This window comes from Oncorhynchus gorbuscha, linkage group LG16, assembly GCF_021184085.1.
Source record: "Oncorhynchus gorbuscha isolate QuinsamMale2020 ecotype Even-year linkage group LG16, OgorEven_v1.0, whole genome shotgun sequence".
Classification (NCBI taxonomy): domain Eukaryota; kingdom Metazoa; phylum Chordata; class Actinopteri; order Salmoniformes; family Salmonidae; genus Oncorhynchus; species Oncorhynchus gorbuscha.
In genome coordinates, this window is record NC_060188.1 from 790,627 (window position 1) to 810,893 (window position 20,267).

Genomic DNA, 20,267 nt, shown 5'->3' on the forward strand with positions numbered 1-20,267 from the left:
ATCCATTCTTAATCCTCTTGGTCTCTAACTGTTCTTGTATCCCTCAGGGATCCATTCTTAACACTCTTGGTCTCTAACTGTTCTTGTATCCTCAGCCATCCATTCTTAATCCTCTTGGTCTCTAACTGTTATTGTATCCCCAGATCCATTCTTAATCCTCTGGTTCTAACTGTTCTTGTATCCCTGGATCCATTCTTAATCCTCTTGGTCTCTAACTGTTCTTGTGTATCCCTCGATCCATTCTTAATCCTCTTGGTCTGCACTGTTCTTGTATCCTCAGGGATCCATTCTTAACACCTCTTGGATCCATTCTTAATCTCTACTGCTCTTGGTATCCCTCAGGGATCCATTCTTAATCCTCTTGGTCTCTAACTGTTCTTAAAGTATTTTCATTCTTACCTTCTTCTGACATGTTGCCATCAGAGTCCTCTGGGAGGGTGTGGTGCTCTGCCGGGGTGGAGGTGGTGGCCCATGGTGGGCTGGTGGTGGTGAACCATGGTGGGGTGGGGATGGAGGTCCGGCTGGGGGTTCTCCCCGCCTGAGGCCTGGCCGCTGGACTCTGCTCCTGGGGAAACGTGAAGTCAGCCAGCTCTCCTGTTCTCCTGGGAGGTGAAAGAGAAATCAGTCAGAAAGTCTCAAATACATCTACCAGTACAGAAAACAATAATTAAACTGGCCCAACTTTAAACACCACTTTATGTTGTGTGACTGCTTATAAATGATTTGTGATGCATCTATGCAGTGGTTATAAAGACTATGGATTCTCTATAATGCGGGTGCCTTTTTTTAAAATCCAGAATGAAGTATTGCCATTAATTAACCATAGTGATGTCACTATGCTTGCAGAGTGACTGACCTGTCGAACAGGAAGACGGTGACGTCATCAAAGAAGGACACGGCTTTCTTCTTCCTGTCCAGCTCGTCACAGAGAAGGACTGTGTGAGGAGCTTAGGCATCTTGAGGAGGCTGCGGAGGTTTCTGGCCCCACTACTATCGCTCACCACCACCGGCACCCCATCACCTAGTCAAGTCAAGTGAGTCAGTCACAACACACTTCACATCAGTGTGTCTTAATCCTGGCCCTGGGAACCCAAAATGGAGCACATTGGAGTTTTTAACCTAGCATTAACACACCTGATTCACTATTCAGGATGAGTTGATTAGCTGAATTAACTGGGTTAGTACCAGCCAGAAACACATAATGTTCCTCAGGTTTTTGGGAAACACTGCTTTGTATGATTAAAGCTCCAATCTACAGTGGCGAAACGGCCACCTCCATTTCACAGGAGGCTGCTGAGGGGAGGCTCATAGTAATGTCTGAAACGGAGCAAATGGAATGGCATCAAACACATGGAATCATGTGTTTTGATGTATTTGATACTATTCCACTTATTTCGCAGCAGCCATTACCACGAGCTAAAATGATAAGAAATGCGCCTGAGGTGACATGTGGCTGCTGCTCCTAGTGCGGATCTCAGGTTTAAGATATAATAACATCATGTAGGAAAATGGGGACCGTGAATATAACCAATATATAACCAACCTCCCCCTCACTGTCCTCTTCGCTCAGCTCCTCCTGCAGGTTGTAGCTCCGCAGCTCCTCCTCTGACTCACTGTCGTCTGACTCCTCCCCCTCGGTTAGAGGAGCTCGCCTCTCCACCTCCCGACACAGCTCCTGGAGTGAGGGGAGCAGAAGGAGCGATGGAGATGAGTGAGGAGGCCAACAGGACCCGTTCTGGTGTCTGCTGTAGCCAGCCTTCTCCTCCTCCTCTTCGTTCTCCTCCTCTAACTCCTCATACTCCTCCTCTTCTCCTCCTCTCTCTCCATTCTCTCCATCGTCGACCTGATTAAACTCTGGCATGTCCTCCTCAGTCGATCCCTGCTCTCCCTCACCGTCCTCCTCCTCTTTCAGCACCTCCTCTCTGTAGTCTATGGTAGAGTCGGAGCCCAGGGACTGGATGGGGGAGTAGTCATCCTCTGAGGCCCTGTGATGGTTCTCCTGGTCAGGGTGTCTGGCTGAAGCCTCCTGCACTGTGGAGGAACCCTCAGACACCATGGTGGAGCTGCACCCAGATGCCGGCTCCTCGCCGCTGTGCTCAGACTCCAGGCCTACAGCATCACAGGGGTGGACTCTTTGGCCAGACAGCCCCCCATCTGAGGGGAAGGGGCCAGCATGGAGGGACGTGGGCCGGGGGCCGAGGAGGGAGAGGAACCTGTGGTAGTGTCAAAACACCACTACTCCATTTGTGTTTGTGTTTGTGTTTCCTGTCAGGTCTGTCAGGTCACGGTAACCGTCCTCTCTCTCTGTCTGTGGTTGGAGTTCATCTCTCCTCGCCAACCGTATCCTCTGTTTCGAGGCTGTGTGCCCCAAAAGTCCTTCTTATCTCCTGGACTGGAGAAGAAGTTACTCCCTTCATCCTGGGGACTCCTCTCGTTCTCTGCGTCGTAGTCAGAGAAGTAGGCAGAGTCACGAACAGATTCTTATCACTTAGTCCCTTTAGCTGCAGCTCAGTGCAGCCAGAGGAGGAAGAGGTACACAGAGTGACCCCAACCCCATCACCCAGGTCCACCTGCTGAAGGACCATCTGGTCCGACCTCGGCCCCAGGCTAACCCCACCACGGGCCAGGTGGCTCCCACCGAGGACTGGGTGTTGTTGCTGGTTTCCTTCGCAGTCCAATAGGAAGTCCCCATTCCCACCTCCCTCCTTTAGGATGAACTCTGGGCTTTCATTGTTCTCTGTGTCGTAGCCACTGTCCAGGGACTTGGGGAGGAGAGATGAGGAGGTGAAAGAAGAGGAGGTGAAAGAGGAGGAGAGGGAGGAGGAGGGATGGAGAAAGACGTCATCAAGGCTGAAGGCCTCACAGGGGCTGGCGTTGGTAACCGACAATGACAGCGACAGCATGTCCAGGGTGTCCACGGGTCGGGGTTCCCACCGGGTTCTGCAGGGAGCGTCCGTGGGGGTGGTGGGCGGGGCTTAGATCGTCTCCGACCTCGTCAGCATAGTCCAGGGAGTAGTCTGCCAAAATTCCAGAAGTGATATCTGTTATGTCATCGTCCTCATCGTCGTAGCTACAGTTGCTGATGTCCACTAGGCTGATGCTGGAATGACCGGCCATCTCCAGCCCACTGTCCAGCACTCTGCTAGCCTCAAACAAGGACCCGACCGGCTCCAGCAGTACCCCTACAGGGTGGGCCAACCCCATCCCCAGCCTCCTCTCCCCCACACCACCAGACATCACCTCCACTGGACCTCTGTCTTTACCATGTGAAGGTATCTCCCAGACATTACCCCCCTGCTTCTCTGTCAGGACTGCCTTAGTGCTGAGGCCTGTGCGAGTGTCAGCTCCATGTATGTGGACGGAGATTGGATACAGCGTGGTTCTGGGATCATCTTGGGATGGGAGAATTGCCTCGCTCCTGTAATCAGAGATGGGTTTTTACTGTGTCCCTCTACAGACACCGTAGTTGTAGTTTTGGTGGTGGGGACGCCGTCCTTTACACCACCTTTGAGGTTAACACGCTTGACAGCAACAGAAGAGCTGGAGAGAGAGTCAACAGCAACACCTCTGAGATGATCTAGGGTAGAGTGGTCTGAGAGACACACAGGTTTATCTCTAGCTCCGTGACACAGGTGACTATATGTAGTAGCACTACTGCCCTCACTGGATCTGCTAGAGGAAGAACAGACAGCGCTCTCTCTTCCTGTGGCCTCCATAGCTGAAGGCTCTGGAGCTGTGCTGCTGGCACATGTTGCTACTGTTACACGAGCCTGTTACAGTAGAGGAGTGTGTCGTGGTGTTGGTGTAATGGAGGTCCAGATAGCTGTCCTGTGATTGGCCCGTCTGCCTAAGGTCAAAGTCATGCTGTTGTTATTGGCCGAGTGGTTGGAGGTCCAGTTGGTGGCTTCTCTCTCAGAGAAGAGATCACCATCGTCGATGTCCCCAGTGTCACTTTCTCCTCTCCTCCTGCCCCCCACCAAAAGTCCCCCGTCCCCTGTCTCCACGTCGATGCTAATATGGTTAGCCATTGATAGAGTCTTTCTGAGGGGACCCATCATGTCATAGTAGCCTTCACTAACCGTCCTCCTGGCTGTGGTGGTGAAGCCTTGGCTAGCCTCGAGGTAGGGGTCACAGTGTCCCAGACTAGGGCTACTCAGGCACCGGGAGTGGGAGGACCCCACCCCCAGAGGGTTTCCAGCCTCCCCATTGGATGATGCAGGTTCAGCTGGGACATTATGGGCGTGTCCTCTGGTGATTGGCAACACGTCTCTCGAATGGGCGACTGTTCACAGTAGAAAGCCTGTCTCTGATTGGGTGAGAAGTACTGGTGGGATCGCCCCAGCTCCACGGGACTGGCTGTGCTGGCTGTCTGTCTCAGGAGAGGCTCCATGGTCAGGGACAAGGCCGGGCTATTGTCAGAGTCATGGGTACTGTGTTTACCCCCACTGCTGTCGCCTGCTGCTGCTGACCAGTAGGCACTGGGCTGGGACTGGGACTGGGGCTGTGGGGTTCTGCTCCCTGAGGAGAGGCCATCCTCAGCCTCCAACCCAGGGCTGTAGTCAACCACACTATCATCCAGGTTGATATTACACTCCACCGGCTCCTCAATACGGATGTAGTACTCACTGCCGACCGAAGGGCTGTGAGCGCTCAACACCGGCACCACCCCTACCCCCGACCCTGACCCCGATCCGGAGTGGTCGGACTCGTAGTAGGATGGGGAGACCCCCAGAACAAGCCCTCCATCCACTCCGTCCCCTTTACAGCTGCCCGAGGTGGCGGTGTTCCCGACGGGGTAGTATACGTCCTGGTAGTGAGGGTTGCCCTGGCCCAGAGGCCCGCTGGTGGATGAGGAACAGTATGGCTGCTCGGCTCTCGCCTGCTCCCACTTGTACTCGAAGTTGAGCCCACCATAGCTGGTCTCTGTCACGGTCAGGATGTCGTCCACCGCTGTCTGAGTGGAAGCTGTCGTGGGAGAAGTGTTCTAGGAGGGGGAAGGAGTTGCGGGAGGTGGAGGCCGGCTCCAACTCCACATCCCCAGAGATAGATGGTCGGGCTGGGGCAGGGACAGTAGTCTGGGCTAGTGGTGGAGGCGCTGGGGCGGTGTGGCTGTGGGTGGTGCTGCCAGTCAGGTTGGGTCTCAGGGAGTTCCAGCGCTGTTCAAAGTCCTCCTGGACTCCACTGGCCCCCTTGGCACACAGGTAGGTGAGGAGGAGGTGTACCTCCTCACTGTTGGGTCTCTGCTCTGGCTGCAGCCAGCAGAACTGCATCACTTCATACCTGGGGGGGGGGGACAGAGAGAGGGAGGGAGGTGGGGAGAGAGAGTGGGAGGGAGGGAGGAAGGGAGGAGGGGGGAGTGACAGAGAAGGAGGGAAGGAGGGAGAGAAAGAGGGAGAAAGGGAGGGCCAGAGGGAGACAGACAGAGGAAGGGAGCAACAGGCAAGGGAGGGAGGCAGATAGAGACAGAGGGAGCGACAGCGGAGGAGGGAGCAACAGACAGAGGGAGAGAGAGGGAGAGTGGGAGGGAGCGACAGAGAGAGAGGGGGAGAGAGAGAAAGAGGGGGAGGGAGCGACAGACAGACAGACAGACAGACAGACGGACGGACGGACGGAGGGACGGACGGACGGACGGACGGAGGAGGGAGGGAGGGAGGGAGGGACAGACAGAGGGAGGGACAGACAGACAGAGGGAGGGAAGGAGGGAGGGAGGGAGGGAGGGAGGGAGGGAGGGAGGGAGGGAGGGAGGGAGGGAGGGAGGGAGGGAGGGAGGGAGGGAGGGAGGGAGGGAGGGAAGTGTTACTCTGTAATTCTGGAGGTTCATCAATAGTCCATTTATTATGAAAAATTGCTGTATCACACTGAAATGAGGCAGCTACCATGGAATTGATTTAGAAAACAGCAATATGATGAGGAAGTCCTTCGTCAGCTGTTTCTGGCCGCCAGTCTTACAATCTGACGAGAATATATACAAGCCAGGTACAGAAAGTGTGATTGGAAAGATTGGTCAGCATATAGGAAGGTATGTGTCTGTGTGTGTCAACGTTAAATACGCTGGTGGTTTTAAATGAGTAACATGCTTGATAAAAGGAACACTATTTGCCAGACATCCAGAGAAGGATGAATACATACAGTGGGGAGAACAAGTATTTGATACACTGATGATTTTGCAGGTTTTCCTACTTACAAAGCATGTAGAGGTCTGTAATTTTTATCATAGGTACACTTCAACTGTGAGAGACTGAATCTAAAACAAAAATCCAGAAAGTCACATTGTATGATTTTTAAGTAATTCATTTGCATTTTATTGCATGACATAAGTATTTGATTACCTACCAACCAGTATGAATTCCGGCTCTCACAGACCTGTTAATTTTTCTTTAAGTCCTCCTGTTCTCCACTCATTACCTGTATTAACTGCACCTGTTTGAACTCGTTACCTGTATAAAAGACACCTGTCCACACACTCAATCAAACAGACTCCAACCTCTCCACAATGGCCAAGACCAGGGAGCTGTGTAAGGACATCAGGGATAAAATTGTAGACCTGCACAAGGTTGGGATGGGCAACAGGACAATAGGCAAGCAGCTTGGTGAGAAGGCAACAACTGTTGGCACAATTATTAGAAAATGGAAGAAATTCAAGATGACGGTCAATCACCCTCAGTCTGGGGCTCCATGCAAGATCTCACCTCGTGGGCATCAATGATCATGAGGAAGGTGAGGGATAAGCCCAGAACTACACGACAGGACCTGGTCAATGACCTGAAGAGAGCTGGTACCACAGTCTCAAAGAAAACCATTAGTAACACACTACGCCGTCATGGATTAAAATCCTGCAGCGCACGCAAGGTCCCCCTGCTCAAGCCAGCGCATGTCCAGGCCCGTCTGAAGTTTGCCAATGACCATCTGGATGATCCAGAGGAGGAATGGGAGAAGGTCATGTGGTCTGATGAGACAAAAATAGGGCTTTTTGGTCTAAACTCCACTCGCTGTGTTTGGAGGAAGAAGAAGGATGAGTACAACCCCAAGAACACCATCCCAACCATGAAGCATGGAGGTGGAAACATCATTATTTGGGGATGCTTTTCTGCAAAGGGGACAAGACTACTGCACCGTATTGGGGGAAGGATGGATGGGGCCATGTATCGCGAGATCTTGGCCAACAACCTCCTTGCCTCAGTAAGAGCATTGAAGATGGGTCGTGGCTGGGTCTTCCAGCATGACAACGACCCGAAACACACAGCCAGGGCAACTAAGGAGTGGCTCCGTAAGAAGAATCTCAAGGTCCTGGAGTGGCATAGCCAGTCTCCAGACCTGAACCCAATAGAAAATCTTTGGAGGGAGCTGAAAGTCCGTATTGCCCAGCGACAGTCCCGAAACATGAAGGATCTGGAGAAGGTCTGTATGGAGGAGTGGGCCAAAATCCCTGCTGCAGTGTGTGCAAACCTGGTCAAGAACTACAGGAAACGTATGATCTCTGTTATTGCAAACAAAGTTTTCTGTACCAAATATTAAGTTCTGCTTTTCTGATGTATCAAATACTTATGTCATGCAATAAAATGCAAATTAATGACTTAAAAATCATACAATATGATTTTCTGGATTTTGTTTTAGATTCCGTCTCTCACAGTTGAAGTGTACCTATGATAAAAAATTACAGACCTCTACATGCTTTGTAAGTATGAAAACCTGCAAAATCGGCAGTGTATCAAATACTTGTTCTCCCCACTGTAGGTGTTGTGTACTGTATGTGTGAGATGCCAGAAATATGTATTATATGGTGCTGACCAAATGAGAGACTCATAGCCATTTTAATAAGGTATTGATTACAACCCATGTCAGGAGAAGAAGACTAATGGTTGGTTTGTGCGCCAGTATAAAAGGCATTGATTGGTTGATATGAGGATAGGGAGTACTAATGATTGGTTACAGACCAAAGGATTGTTGTGTATCCTGTGTAGTCGCCCGTGTGCGCATTAGTGCATTTATGCATTTGTGTGTGAATGTGTGCATGCGCGTGTGTGTTTGTGTGTGTGTGTGTATCTGTGTGTGTGTACTCACCAGCGCTCAGCCAGGGGTACTTTGAGCCGGGGCCTGGTTAGTTTGAGCTGCTGTTCCTTCACAGCGTAAGTCAGGACCTGTCTGTCAGTGTAGTGTCTGTACGGCTGGTTCCCCAACTCAAACAACTCCCAGATAGTCACTCCCAGAGACCTAGAACAGAGACAAACCCATAACGTCTTCAGATAGTCACTCCCAGAGACCTAGAACAGAGACAAACCCATAACGTCTTCAGATAGTCACTCCCAGAGACCTAGAACAGAGACAAACCCATAACGTCTTCAGATAGTCACTCCCAGAGACCTAGAACAGAGACAAACCCATAACGTCTTCAGATAGTCACTCCCAGAGACCTAGAACAGAGACAAACCCAGGAAGTCTTCAGATAGTCACTCCCAGAGACCTAGAACAGAGACAAACCCATAACGTCTTCAGATAGTCACTCCCAGAGACCTAGAACAGAGACAAACCCATAACGTCTTCAGATAGTCACTCCCAGAGACCTAGAACAGAGACAAACCCAGGAAGAAACGTCTTCAGATAGTCACTCCCAGAGACCTAGAACAGAGACAAACCCATAACGTCTTCAGATAGTCACTCCCAGAGACCTAGAACAGAGAAAAAAAAACCATAACGTCTTCAGATAGTCACTCCCAGAGACCTAGAACAGAGACAAACCCAGGAAGTCTTCAGATAGTCACTCCCAGAGACCTAGAACAGAGACAAACCTATGAAGTAACGTCTTCAGATAGTCACTCCCAGAGACCTAGAACAGAGACAAACCCAGGAAGTCTTCAGATAGTCACTCCCAGAGACCTAGAACAGAGACAAACCCATAACGTCTTCAGATAGTCACTCCCAGAGACCTAGAACAGAGACAAACCCAGGAAGTCTTCAGATAGTCACTCCCAGAGACCTAGAATAGAGACAAACCCATAACGTCTTCAGATAGTCACTCCCAGAGACCTAGAACAGAGACAAACCCATAACGTCTTCAGATAGTCACTCCCAGAGACCTAGAACAGAGACAAACCCATAACGTCTTCAGATAGTCACTCCCAGAGACCTAGAACAGAGACAAACCCATAACGTCTTCAGATAGTCACTCCCAGAGACCTAGAACAGAGACAAACCCAGGAAGTCTTCAGATAGTCACTCCCAGAGACCTAGAACAGAGACAAACCCAGGAAGTAACGTCTTCAAATGAGGAACTTCATAGGTGACCATGTGGCCTGACTAGGAAAAACTCTGGACACCAGACCCCAGGGTTTCTCTTAGGCAGGGAAAACACAGAGCTCTATTCAATAGAGGTTCGATTAGTTGTAGCAGGCTTTAATTAGCCTTTATTTAGTCTCAGTGTGTTTGTGTTGTCATGACAACTGCTCGTCACTCATTGTCATGTCACATCTGGATTGACAATGAGCTATCGAGTTGGAAAGAGCACAAACTGATCTGGGACCAGGCTAGGTTTGGTTGAAGAGTTGTATCAATAACACCATAAGTCAAATCTGGGATCAGGCTAGCTGTGGTTGAAGAGTTGTATCAATAACACCATAAGTCAAATCTGGGACCAGGCTAGCTGTGGTTGAAGAGCTGTATCAATAACACCATAAGTCAAATCTGGGATCAGGCTAGCTGTGGTTGAAGAGTTGTATCAATAACACCATAAGTCAAATCTGGGATCAGGCTAGCTGTGGTTGAAGAGTTGTATCAATAACACCATAAGTCAAATCTGGGATCAGGCTAGCTGTGGTTGAAGAGCTGTGTCGTTGACCTTAACAATAACACCATAGGGGCTGAGTCAACCATAGTGTATGGTGCTGACACCATTCATTCCTACACCCTTGAACCCCTGACCCCTCCCCTGCTCACCAGACGTTGCTGTCCTTAGTCTGGTCCACCACTAGTAGGTTACCATGCACCTCGTCTATGAGCTCTGGGGCGATCCAACGCAGCGGCACCCAGATCTGGTCTGGAGTCACAAAGTAGTCATCCTACAGAGTAGAATAGAGCAGAATCATTAGATGGAAATACTACTTTATTGTCTGTCTGTTACAATGGAAACTATTCTTCTGTCCCACCCACTATTCAGTATGTAGAAATATACATCATACAATATAACCAAGACTGGTTAATTACTGTAGATTCACCAAGACTGGTTAATTACTGTAGATTCACCAAGACTGGTTAATTACTGTAGATTCACCAAGACTGGTTTATTACTGTAGATTCACCAAGACTGGTTTATTACTGTAGATTCACCAAGACTGGTTTATTACTGTAGATTCACCAAGACTGGTTAATTACTGTAGATTCACCAAGACTGGTTAATTACTGTAGATTCACCAAGACTGGTTAATTACTGTAGATTCACCAAGACTGGTTAATTACTGTAGATTCACCAAGACTGGTTAATTACTGTAGATTCACCAAGACTGGTTAATTACTGTAGATTCACCAAGACTGGTTAATTACTGTAGATTCACCAAGACTGGTTAATTACTGTAGATTCACCAAGACTGGTTAATTACTGTAGATTCACCAAGACTGGTTAATTACTGTAGATTCACCAAGACTGGTTAATTACTGTAGATTCACCAAGACTGGTTAATTACTGTAGATTCACCAAGACTGGTTAATTACTGTAGATTCACCAAGACTGGTTAATTACTGTAGATTCACCAAGACTGGTTTATTACTGTAGACTAACCAAGACTGGTTTATTACTGTAGATTCACCAAGACTGGTTTATTACTGTAGACTAACCAAGACTGGTTAATTACTGTAGATTCACCAAGACTGGTTAATTACTGTAGATTCACCAAGACTGGTTTATTACTGTAGACTCACCAAGACTGGTTTATTACTGTAGATTCACCAAGACTGGTTTATTACTGTAGACTAACCAAGACTGGTTAATTACTGTAGATTCACCAAGACTGGTTAATTACTGTAGATTCACCAAGACTGGTTTATTACTGTAGACTCACCAAGACTGGTTTATTACTGTAGATTCAACAAGACTGGTTTATTACTGTAGACTCACCAAGACTGGTTTATTACTGTAGACTCATCAAGACTGGTTTATTACTGTAGATTCACCAAGACTGGTTTATTACTGTAGATTCACCAAGACTGGTTTATTACTGTAGATTCACCAAGAACCGGTTTATTACTGTAGACTCATCAAGACTGGTTTATTACTGTAGATTCACCAAGACTGGTTTATTACTGTAGATTCACCAAGACTGGTTTATTACTGTAGATTCACCAAGACTGGTTTATTACTGTAGACTCACCTTGTATCTGCTGTGTGAGAGGCCATAGTCTCCTATCTTTACTGTCCTCTCTGAGGTCAGAAGGCAGTTCCTTAAGGCCAGGTCACTGTAAAGAGGAGAGGGAGGAACAGTTCATCACATTGTTACATTATAGCCATTTAGCAGACGCTGTTATCCAGAGAGACTTACAGCAGCATTTAGGGTTAAGTACCTTGCTCAAGGGCACATCGTCAGATTTTTCACCTAGTCTGCTCAGAGATTCAAACCAGCAACCTTTCAGTTACTGGCGCAACGCTCTTAACCGCTAGGCTACCTGCCACCCAGTCACTAGACCAGACTAAACCATATGTAATCCTCTGACTGCAGTAATATCGTATCACAATAAACCATTCAATCATTGTTATTGAATGTATTGTACCACAGGAAAACATGATGCTTCACAACATTTACCGCGCAATAGCATAAAGTACGGGTGTAATTCACTGGTATGACTGCACAAGTAGCTACGTGGATTTCTCATTTTTCTCTGTAGCTATTTCTGACTACTACACAGGCAGCGAGATTTTGTTGATCTTAACTCTACCTATCATCAGCTCCTCAGCACATGATTGGCTGCTACCATGGTAACAAGGAGAGAGGGTTCCCCGGCAACAAAATCACTGATGCTGGAGTTGGTGAGAGTCACTCAGGCAGCACCAGGATGTTGTTACCGGGACAGACCAGCAGGCGGAGCCAGAGCAACACAGCTTCAGTCATATCCTTACATATTTCCATATTTTATTTGAACATTTATTTAAACAGGTAAGGTAATTAGGAACAGATTGTGATGTATATAATATCCTCAATATCATGTTAATTTGGAGACAGACCAGCTGCACAGTCCCAGTTGTATCTAGGGTGGGATGTGTCAGAGTGAGACCAGATCCTTCAACATCCTCCAGATCATACCGATTCAGTTCCCTCTATCGGTTTTATGTCCTTACAACATGTATGTTACCGTACATACAGTGTATATATCATTACTCTTCACTACAACATGTATGTTACCATACATACAGTGTATCTATCATTACTCTTCACTACAACATGTATGTTACCATACATACAGTGTATATATCATTACTCTTCACTACAACATGTATGTTACCATACATACAGTGTATATATCATTACTCTTCACTACAACATGTATGTTACCGTACATGCAGTGTATATATCATTACTCTTCACTACAACATGTATGTTACCGTACATACAGTGTATATATCATTACTCTTCCCTACAACATGTATGTTACCATACATACAGTGTATATATCATTACTCTTCACTACAACATGTATGTTACCATACATACAGTGTATATATCATTACTCTTCACTACAACATGTATGTTACCATACATACAGTGTATATATCATTACTCTTCACTACAACATGTATGTTACCATACATACAGTGTATATATCATTACTCTTCACTACAACATGTATGTTACCATACATACAGTGTATATATCATTACTCTTCACTACAACATGTATGTTACCATACATACAGTGTATATATCATTACTCTTCACTACAACATGTATGTTACCATACATACAGTGTATATATCATTACTCTTCACTACAACATGTATGTTACCGTACATACAGTGTATATATCATTACTCTTCCCTACAACATGTATGTTACCATACATACAGTGTATATATCATTACTCTTCACTACAACATATCAGAAACATATTGCTCTGGAATGATTGATATGTTCTAGGACTTTCATTAGGACTCGAGTTCGTAAGGAAGTTGTGTTTGTGCAGGTGTCCACTAACCCACCTGTGAATGAAGTTGTGTTTGTGAAGGTGTCCACTAACCCACCTGTGAATGAAGTTGTGTTTGTGAAGGTGTCCACTAACCCACCTGTGAATGAAGTTGTGTTTGTGAAGGTGTCCACTAACCCACCTGTGAATGAAGTTGTGTTTGTGAAGGTGTCCACTAACCCACCTGTGAATGAAGTTGTGTTTGTGAAGGTGTCCACTAACCCACCTGTGAATGAAGTTGTGTTTGTGCAGGTGTCCACTAACCCACCTGTGAATGAAGTTGTGTTTGTGAAGGTGTCCACTAACCCACCTGTGAATGAAGTTGTGTTTGTGAAGGTGTCCACTAACCCACCTGTGAATGAAGTTGTGTTTGTGAAGGTGTCCACTAACCCACCTGTGAATGAAGTTGTGTTTGTGAAGGTGTCCACTAACCCACCTGTGAATGAAGTTGTGTTTGTGAAGGTGTCCACTAACCCACCTGTGAATGAAGTTGTGTTTGTGCAGGTGTCCACTAACCCACCTGTGAATGAAGTTGTGTTTGTGCAGGTGCAGCAGGCCCGAGGCGATCTCGCACGCCATTCGCTGGAGGGTCAGGGGATCAGGGGTCACGGAGTCAGCCGCCCGACAGCTGCGCAGGTAACTCTTCAGGTCGCCCTGATGACCAGGACAGGAAGTGATGTCATAAAACGATTTGGCACTCTATATCACCATATTCCCCAGTGCACTATATAGCGAACATGGTCAAAAGTAGTGCAGTGGATGTGAATATAGGATGCCATTTGGGACATCCCAACCTTTCTGTTAGCAGTATGATGGAAACTCTACTCTGTAAGGTGTTAGCAGTATGGTGGAAACTCTACTCTGTAAGGTGTTAGCAGTATGGTGGAAACTCTACTCTGTAAGGTGTTAGCAGTATGGTGGAAACTCTACTCTGTAAGGTGTTAGCACTATGGTGGAAACTCTACTCTGTGAGGTGTTAGCAGTATGGTGGAAACTCTATTCTGTAAGGTGTTAGCAGTATGGTGGAAACTCTACTCTGTAAGGTGTTAGCAGTATGGTGGAAACTCTACTCTGTAAGGTGTTAGCAGTATGGTGGAAACTCTGATCTGTAAGGTGTTAGCAGTATGGTGGAAACTCTGATCTGTAAGGTATTAGCAGTATGGTGGAAACTCTACTCTGTAAGGTGTTAGCAGTATGGTGGAAACTCTACTCTGTAAGGTGTTAGCAGTATGGTGGAAACTCTACTCTGTAAGGTGTTAGCAGTATGGTGGAAACTCTACTCTGTAAGGTGTTAGCAGTATGGTGGAAACTCTACTCTGTGAGGTGTTAGCAGTATGGTGGAAACTCTACTCTGTAAGGTGTTAGCAGTATGGTGGAAACTCTACTCTGTAAGGTGTTAGCAGTATGGTGGAAACTCTACTCTGTAAGGTGTTAGCAGTATGGTGGAAACTCTACTCTGTAAGGTGTTAGCAGTATGGTGGAAACTCTACTCTGTAAGGTGTTAGCAGTATGGTGGAAACTCTACTCTGTAAGGTGTTAGCAGTATGGTGGAAACTCTACTCTGTAAGGTGTTAGCAGTATGGTGGAAACTCTACTCTGTAAGGTGTTAGCAGTATGGTGGAAACTCTACTCTGTAAGGTGTTAGCAGTATGGTGGAAACTCTACTCTGTAAGGTGTTAGCAGTATGGTGGAAACTCTACTCTGTAAGGTGTTAGCAGTATGGTGGAAACTCTACTCTGTAAGGTGTTAGCAGTATGGTGGAAACTCTACTCTGTAAGGTGTTAGCAGTATGGTGGAAACTCTACTCTGTAAGGTGTTAGCAGTATGGTGGAAACTCTACTCTGTAAGGTGTTAGCAGTATGGTGGAAACTCTGACTCTGTAAGGTGTTAGCAGTATGGTGGAAACTCTACTCTGTAAGGTGTTAGCAGTATGGTGGAAACTCTACTCTGTAAGGTGTTAGCAGTATGGTGGAAACTCTACTCTGTAAGGTGTTAGCAGTATGGTAGAAACTCTGATCTGTAAGGGTGTAATCAATACGGTGGAAGCTCTGATCTGTAAGGGTGTAATCAATATGGTGGAAGCTCTGATCTGTAAGGGTGTAATCAATATGGTGGAAGCTCTGATCTGTAAGGGTGTAATCAATATGGTGGAAGCTCTGATCTGTAAGGTGTTAGCAGTATGGTGGAAACTCTACTCTGTAAGGTGTTAGCAGTATGGTGGAAACTCTACTCTGTAAGGTGTTAGCAGTATGGTGGAAACTCTACTCTGTAAGGTGTTAGCAGTATGGTGGAAACTCTACTCTGTAAGGTGTTAGCAGTATGGTGGAAACTCTGATCTGTAAGGTGTTAGCAGTATGGTGGAAACTCTACTCTGTAAGGTGTTAGCAGTATGGTGGAAGCTGTGATCTGTAAGGTGTTAGCAGTATGGTGGAAACTCTACTCTGTAAGGTGTTAGCAGTATAGTGGAAACTCTACTCTGTAAGGTGTTAGCAGTATGGTGGAAACTCTACTCTGTAAGGTGTTAGCAGTATGGTGGAAGCTGTGATCTGTAAGGTGTTAGCAGTATGGTGGAAACTCTACTCTGTAAGGTGTTAGCAGTATGGTGGAAACTCTACTCTGTAAGGTGTTAGCAGTATGGTGGAAACTCTACTCTGTAAGGTGTTAGCAGTATGGTGGAAACTCTGATCTGTAAGGTGTTAGCAGTATGGTGGAAACTCTACTCTGTAAGGTGTTAGCAGTATGGTGGAAACTCTGATCTGTAAGGTGTTAGCAGTATGGTGGAAACTCTACTCTGTAAGGTGTTAGCAGTATGGTGGAAACTCTACTCTGTAAGGTGTTAGCAGTATGGTGGAAACTCTACTCTGTAAGGTGTTAGCAGTATGGTGGAAGCTCAGACCCTTCTGCAAACCCAGAGGAAAGGGTAGAGAGCAGATTGTCCCTGGCTGTAACAGTACTGTATTCCACCAACAGGGGGAGCAAGTATCCATCTCACTAGATAACTCCATATAGAAGGTGGTTGTGACCTCTGAGATAGGGGTTAGGGTTTAGGGGTTTAGGGGCTAGGGGGTTAGGGGTTAGGGTTTAGGGGGTTAGGTGGCTAGGGGTTAGGGGAGGTTTCTCTCACCAGAGGACAGAACTCCATGACCAGTAGATACGGTGTAACCTCTGAGATAGGGTTTAGGGGGCTAGGGGGTTAGGGGTTAGGGGCTAGGGGGTTAGGGGTTAGGGTTTAGGGGTTAGGGGGTTAGGGGGTCAGGGGGTTAGGGGAGGTTTCTCTCACCAGAGGACAGAACTCCATGACCAGTAGATAAGGTGTGACCTCTGAGCACTGTGCCAGGCACTGCAGGAGGGCTGGGTTCTGGAGGGCACTGGGGGAAGGGGGAGGTAGAGGAGATGGGTCATAGTTCAACAGTCACATTTACTGTCATAGTTTATAGTGAACATACAGTCAGAACACATGGAAAGAGGTAGCAGGATAACCATATATAGGCATTCATTCATTCATTCACCAATTGATTGATTAATTAATTAATTGTACTGGATGCAAAGGGTGGGGTATACAGGGTATGGGATCCATATTGTTGTAGTTCTGACCGGTATGGCTGTGCCTCTTCCAGGAAGTGCATCTGGTCCTGGACACTGGCACTGGCCTTCAGCTCCTTGACCACCACCTGGGTGGTGCTGAGACCTGCATTCACCTCCCCAAGAGAACCTATACAGGACCCACAGAGACACACACACACACACACACACACACACACACACACACACACACACACACACACACACACACACACACACACACACACACACACACACACACACACACACACACACACACACACACACACATAAACATGTACAGTAGTTAACATGGTAAAGACAGGGGGCAATGGAGAGACAGAGACAGACAGAGAGAGAGACAGGGAGAGAGGGAGACAGAAAGACAAAGAGAAAGACAGGGAGAGACAGAGGGAGAGACAGAGGGAGAGACAGAGAGAGAGACAGAGAGAAAGACAGAGAGAAAGACAGAGAGAAAGACAGAGAGAAAGACAGGGGGAGACAGAGGGAGAGACAGAGGGAGAGACAGAGAGAGACAGAGGGAGAGACAGAGAGAGACAGAGGGAGAGACAGAGGGAGAGACAGAGAGAGAGACAGGGAGAGACAGAGAGAGATACAGAGGGAGAGACAGAGAGAAAGACAGGGGGAGACAGAGGGAGAGACAGAGAGAGACAGAGGGAGAGACAGCGAGAGACAGAGAGAAAAACAGAGAGAAAGACAGAGAGAAAGACAGAGAGAAAGACAGAGAGAAAGACAGGGGGAGACAGAGGGAGAGACAGAGGGAGAGACAGAGGGAGAGACAGAGGGAGAGACAGGGAGAGACAGAGGGAGAGACAGAGGGAGACAGAGGGAGAGACAGAGAGAGAGACAGGGAGAGACAGGGAGAGACAGAGAGAGAGGGAGACAGAAAGACAAAGAGAAAGACAGGGAGAGACAGAGGGAGAGACAGAGGGAGAGACAGGGAGAGACAGAGAGAGAGACAGAGAGAGAGACAGAGAGAAAGACAGAGAGAAAGACAGAGAGAAAGACAGGGGGAGACAGAGGGAGAGACAGAGAGAGAGACAGAGAGAGAGACAGGGAGAGACAGAGAGAGAGACAGAGGGAGAGACAGAGGGAGAGACAGAGAGAGAGACAGGGAGAGACAGAGAGAGAGACAGAGGGAGAGACAGAGGGAGAGACAGAGGGAGAGACAGAGGGAGAGACAGAGGGAGAGACAGAGAGAGACAGGGAGAGACAGAGGGAGAGACAGAGGGAGAGACAGAGGGAGAGACAGAGAGAGAGACAGAGGGAGAGACAGAGGGAGAGACAGAGGGAGAGACAGAGGGAGAGACAGAGAGAGAGACAGAGAGAGAGACAGAGAGAGACAGAGAGAGAGACAGAGGGAGAGACAGAGGGAGAGACAGAGGGAGAGACAGAGGGAGAGACAGAGAGAGAGAGACAGGGAGAGACAGAGAGAGAGACAGAGGGAGAGACAGAGGGAGAGACAGAGGGAGAGACAGAGGGAGAGACAGAGGGAGAGACAGAGAGAGAGACAGGGAGAGACAGAAGGGAGAGACAGAGGGAGAGACAGAGAGAGACAGAGAGAGAGACAGGGAGAGACAGAGAGAGAGACAGAGGGAGAGACAGAGGGAGAGACAGAGGGAGAGACAGAGGGAGAGACAGAGGGAGAGACAGAGAGAGAGACAGGGAGAGACAGAGAGAGAGACAGAGGGAGAGACAGAGGGAGAGACAGAGAGAGAGACAGAGAGAGAGACAGGGAGAGACAGAGAGAGAGACAGAGGGAGAGACAGAGGGAGAGACAGAGGGAGAGACAGAGGGAGAGACAGAGAGAGAGACAGAGAGAGAGACAGAGGGAGAGACAGAGAGAGAGAGACAGAGAGAGAGACAGAGAGAGAGACAGGGAGAGAGACAGAGAGAGAGAGACAGAGGGAGAGACAGAGGGAGAGACAGAGGGAGAGACAGAGGGAGAGACAGAGGGAGAGACAGGGAGAGACAGAGAGAGAGACAGAGGGAGAGACAGAGGGAGAGACAGAGAGAAGAGCAAAACGTACAGTTCAGCACTAAACTAAAAAGCTTTGGAAGCAATGCAGATGGAATGGAATTCAGTGGGACATGTAGATAGTCCCAGCTCTCAGACAGACAAGGCTGTAGGTCAGCTTGTAGCGCTAATAAGATCAACACCACATTACACACACATTCCACACACACTACCTCACAGCACACTCCAAGGGTTTGTCTCCAATGGCACCCTATCCTCCATATAGTGCACTACGTTTGACCAGGGCCCATAAGGCTTTGGCCCATAGTGCACTATATAGGGAATATGGTGCCATTTGGGATGTTGACAGTAACATGGAGGAAAGCAGGAAGAGAGAGGATATAGGGAAAGACTGTCTATATCCAAACCAGGCTGCTGTTTTGTCCCAATCTTTACCCTTATTCTCGCTAAAGTGTACACTCATTCTCTCACTCTCTCACCCTCAGAACATTTTACATTGCCATTTTTTGTCATTTAGCAGATGATCTTATCCAGATCGACTTACAGTAGCTGGTCCATGTTTAAACAATACAGGACTGGACTGGTATAATACATGGAGAAACCTCCCTCTAACTGGTCCATGTTTAAACAATACAGGACTGGACTGGTATAATACATGGAGAAACCTCCCTCTAACTGGTCCATGTTTAAACAATACAGGACTGGACTGGTATAATACATGGAGAAACCTCCCTCTAACTGGTCCATGTTTAAACAATACAGGACTGGACTGGTATAATACATGGAGAAACCTCCCTCTAACTGGTCCATGTTTAAACAATACAGGACTGGTTTAAACAATACAGGACTGGTATAATACATGGAGAAACCTCCCTCTAACTGGTCCATGTTTAAACAATACAGGACTGGACTGTTATAATAATACATGGAGAAACCTCCTCTAACTGGTCCATGTTTAAACAATAATACATGGATGGTCCATGTTTAAACAATACAGGACTGGACTGAAACCTCCCTCTAGCTGGTCCATGTTTAAACAATACAGGACTGGACTGGTATAATACATGGAGAAACCTCCTCTAGCTGGTCCATGTTTAAACAATACAGGACTGGACTGGTATAATACATGGAGAAACCTCCATGTTTAAACAATACAGGACTCTAGCTGGTCCATGTTTAAACAATACAGGACTGGTCCACAATGGGACTGGATGGTATAATACATGGAGAAACCTCCCTCTAACTGGTCCATGTTTAAACAATACAGGACTGGACTGGTATAATACATGGAGAAACCTCCCTAACTGGTCCATGTTTAAACAATACAGGACTGGACTGGTATAATACATGGAGAAACCTCCCTCTAACTGGTCCATGTTTAAACAATACAGGACTGGACTGGTATAATACATGGAGAAAAACAATACAGGACTGGACCCTCCCTCTAACTGGTCCATGTTTAAACAATACAGGACTGGACTGGTATAATACATGGAGAAACCTCCCTCTAACTGGTCCATGTTTAAACAATACAGGACTGGACTGGT

General features: G+C 47.3%; 1 protein-coding gene across 1 annotated transcript in view; it reads right to left on the reverse strand.

Moving 5' to 3' along the window:
* Positions 1-20,267, reverse strand: part of LOC123998878 (serine/threonine-protein kinase LMTK1-like) — a 42,589-nt gene that overhangs the window by 1,809 nt on the left and 20,513 nt on the right. Inside the window, 13 exon segments of the mRNA XM_046304100.1 lie at positions 400-602; positions 857-935; positions 1,555-1,675; positions 1,844-2,154; positions 2,336-2,940; positions 4,182-4,945; positions 4,947-5,280; positions 8,062-8,211; positions 9,931-10,052; positions 11,358-11,442; positions 13,681-13,814; positions 16,441-16,528; positions 16,755-16,872. Coding sequence (XP_046160056.1) covers positions 400-602; positions 857-935; positions 1,555-1,675; positions 1,844-2,154; positions 2,336-2,940; positions 4,182-4,945; positions 4,947-5,280; positions 8,062-8,211; positions 9,931-10,052; positions 11,358-11,442; positions 13,681-13,814; positions 16,441-16,528; positions 16,755-16,872 — 3,114 coding nt within the window.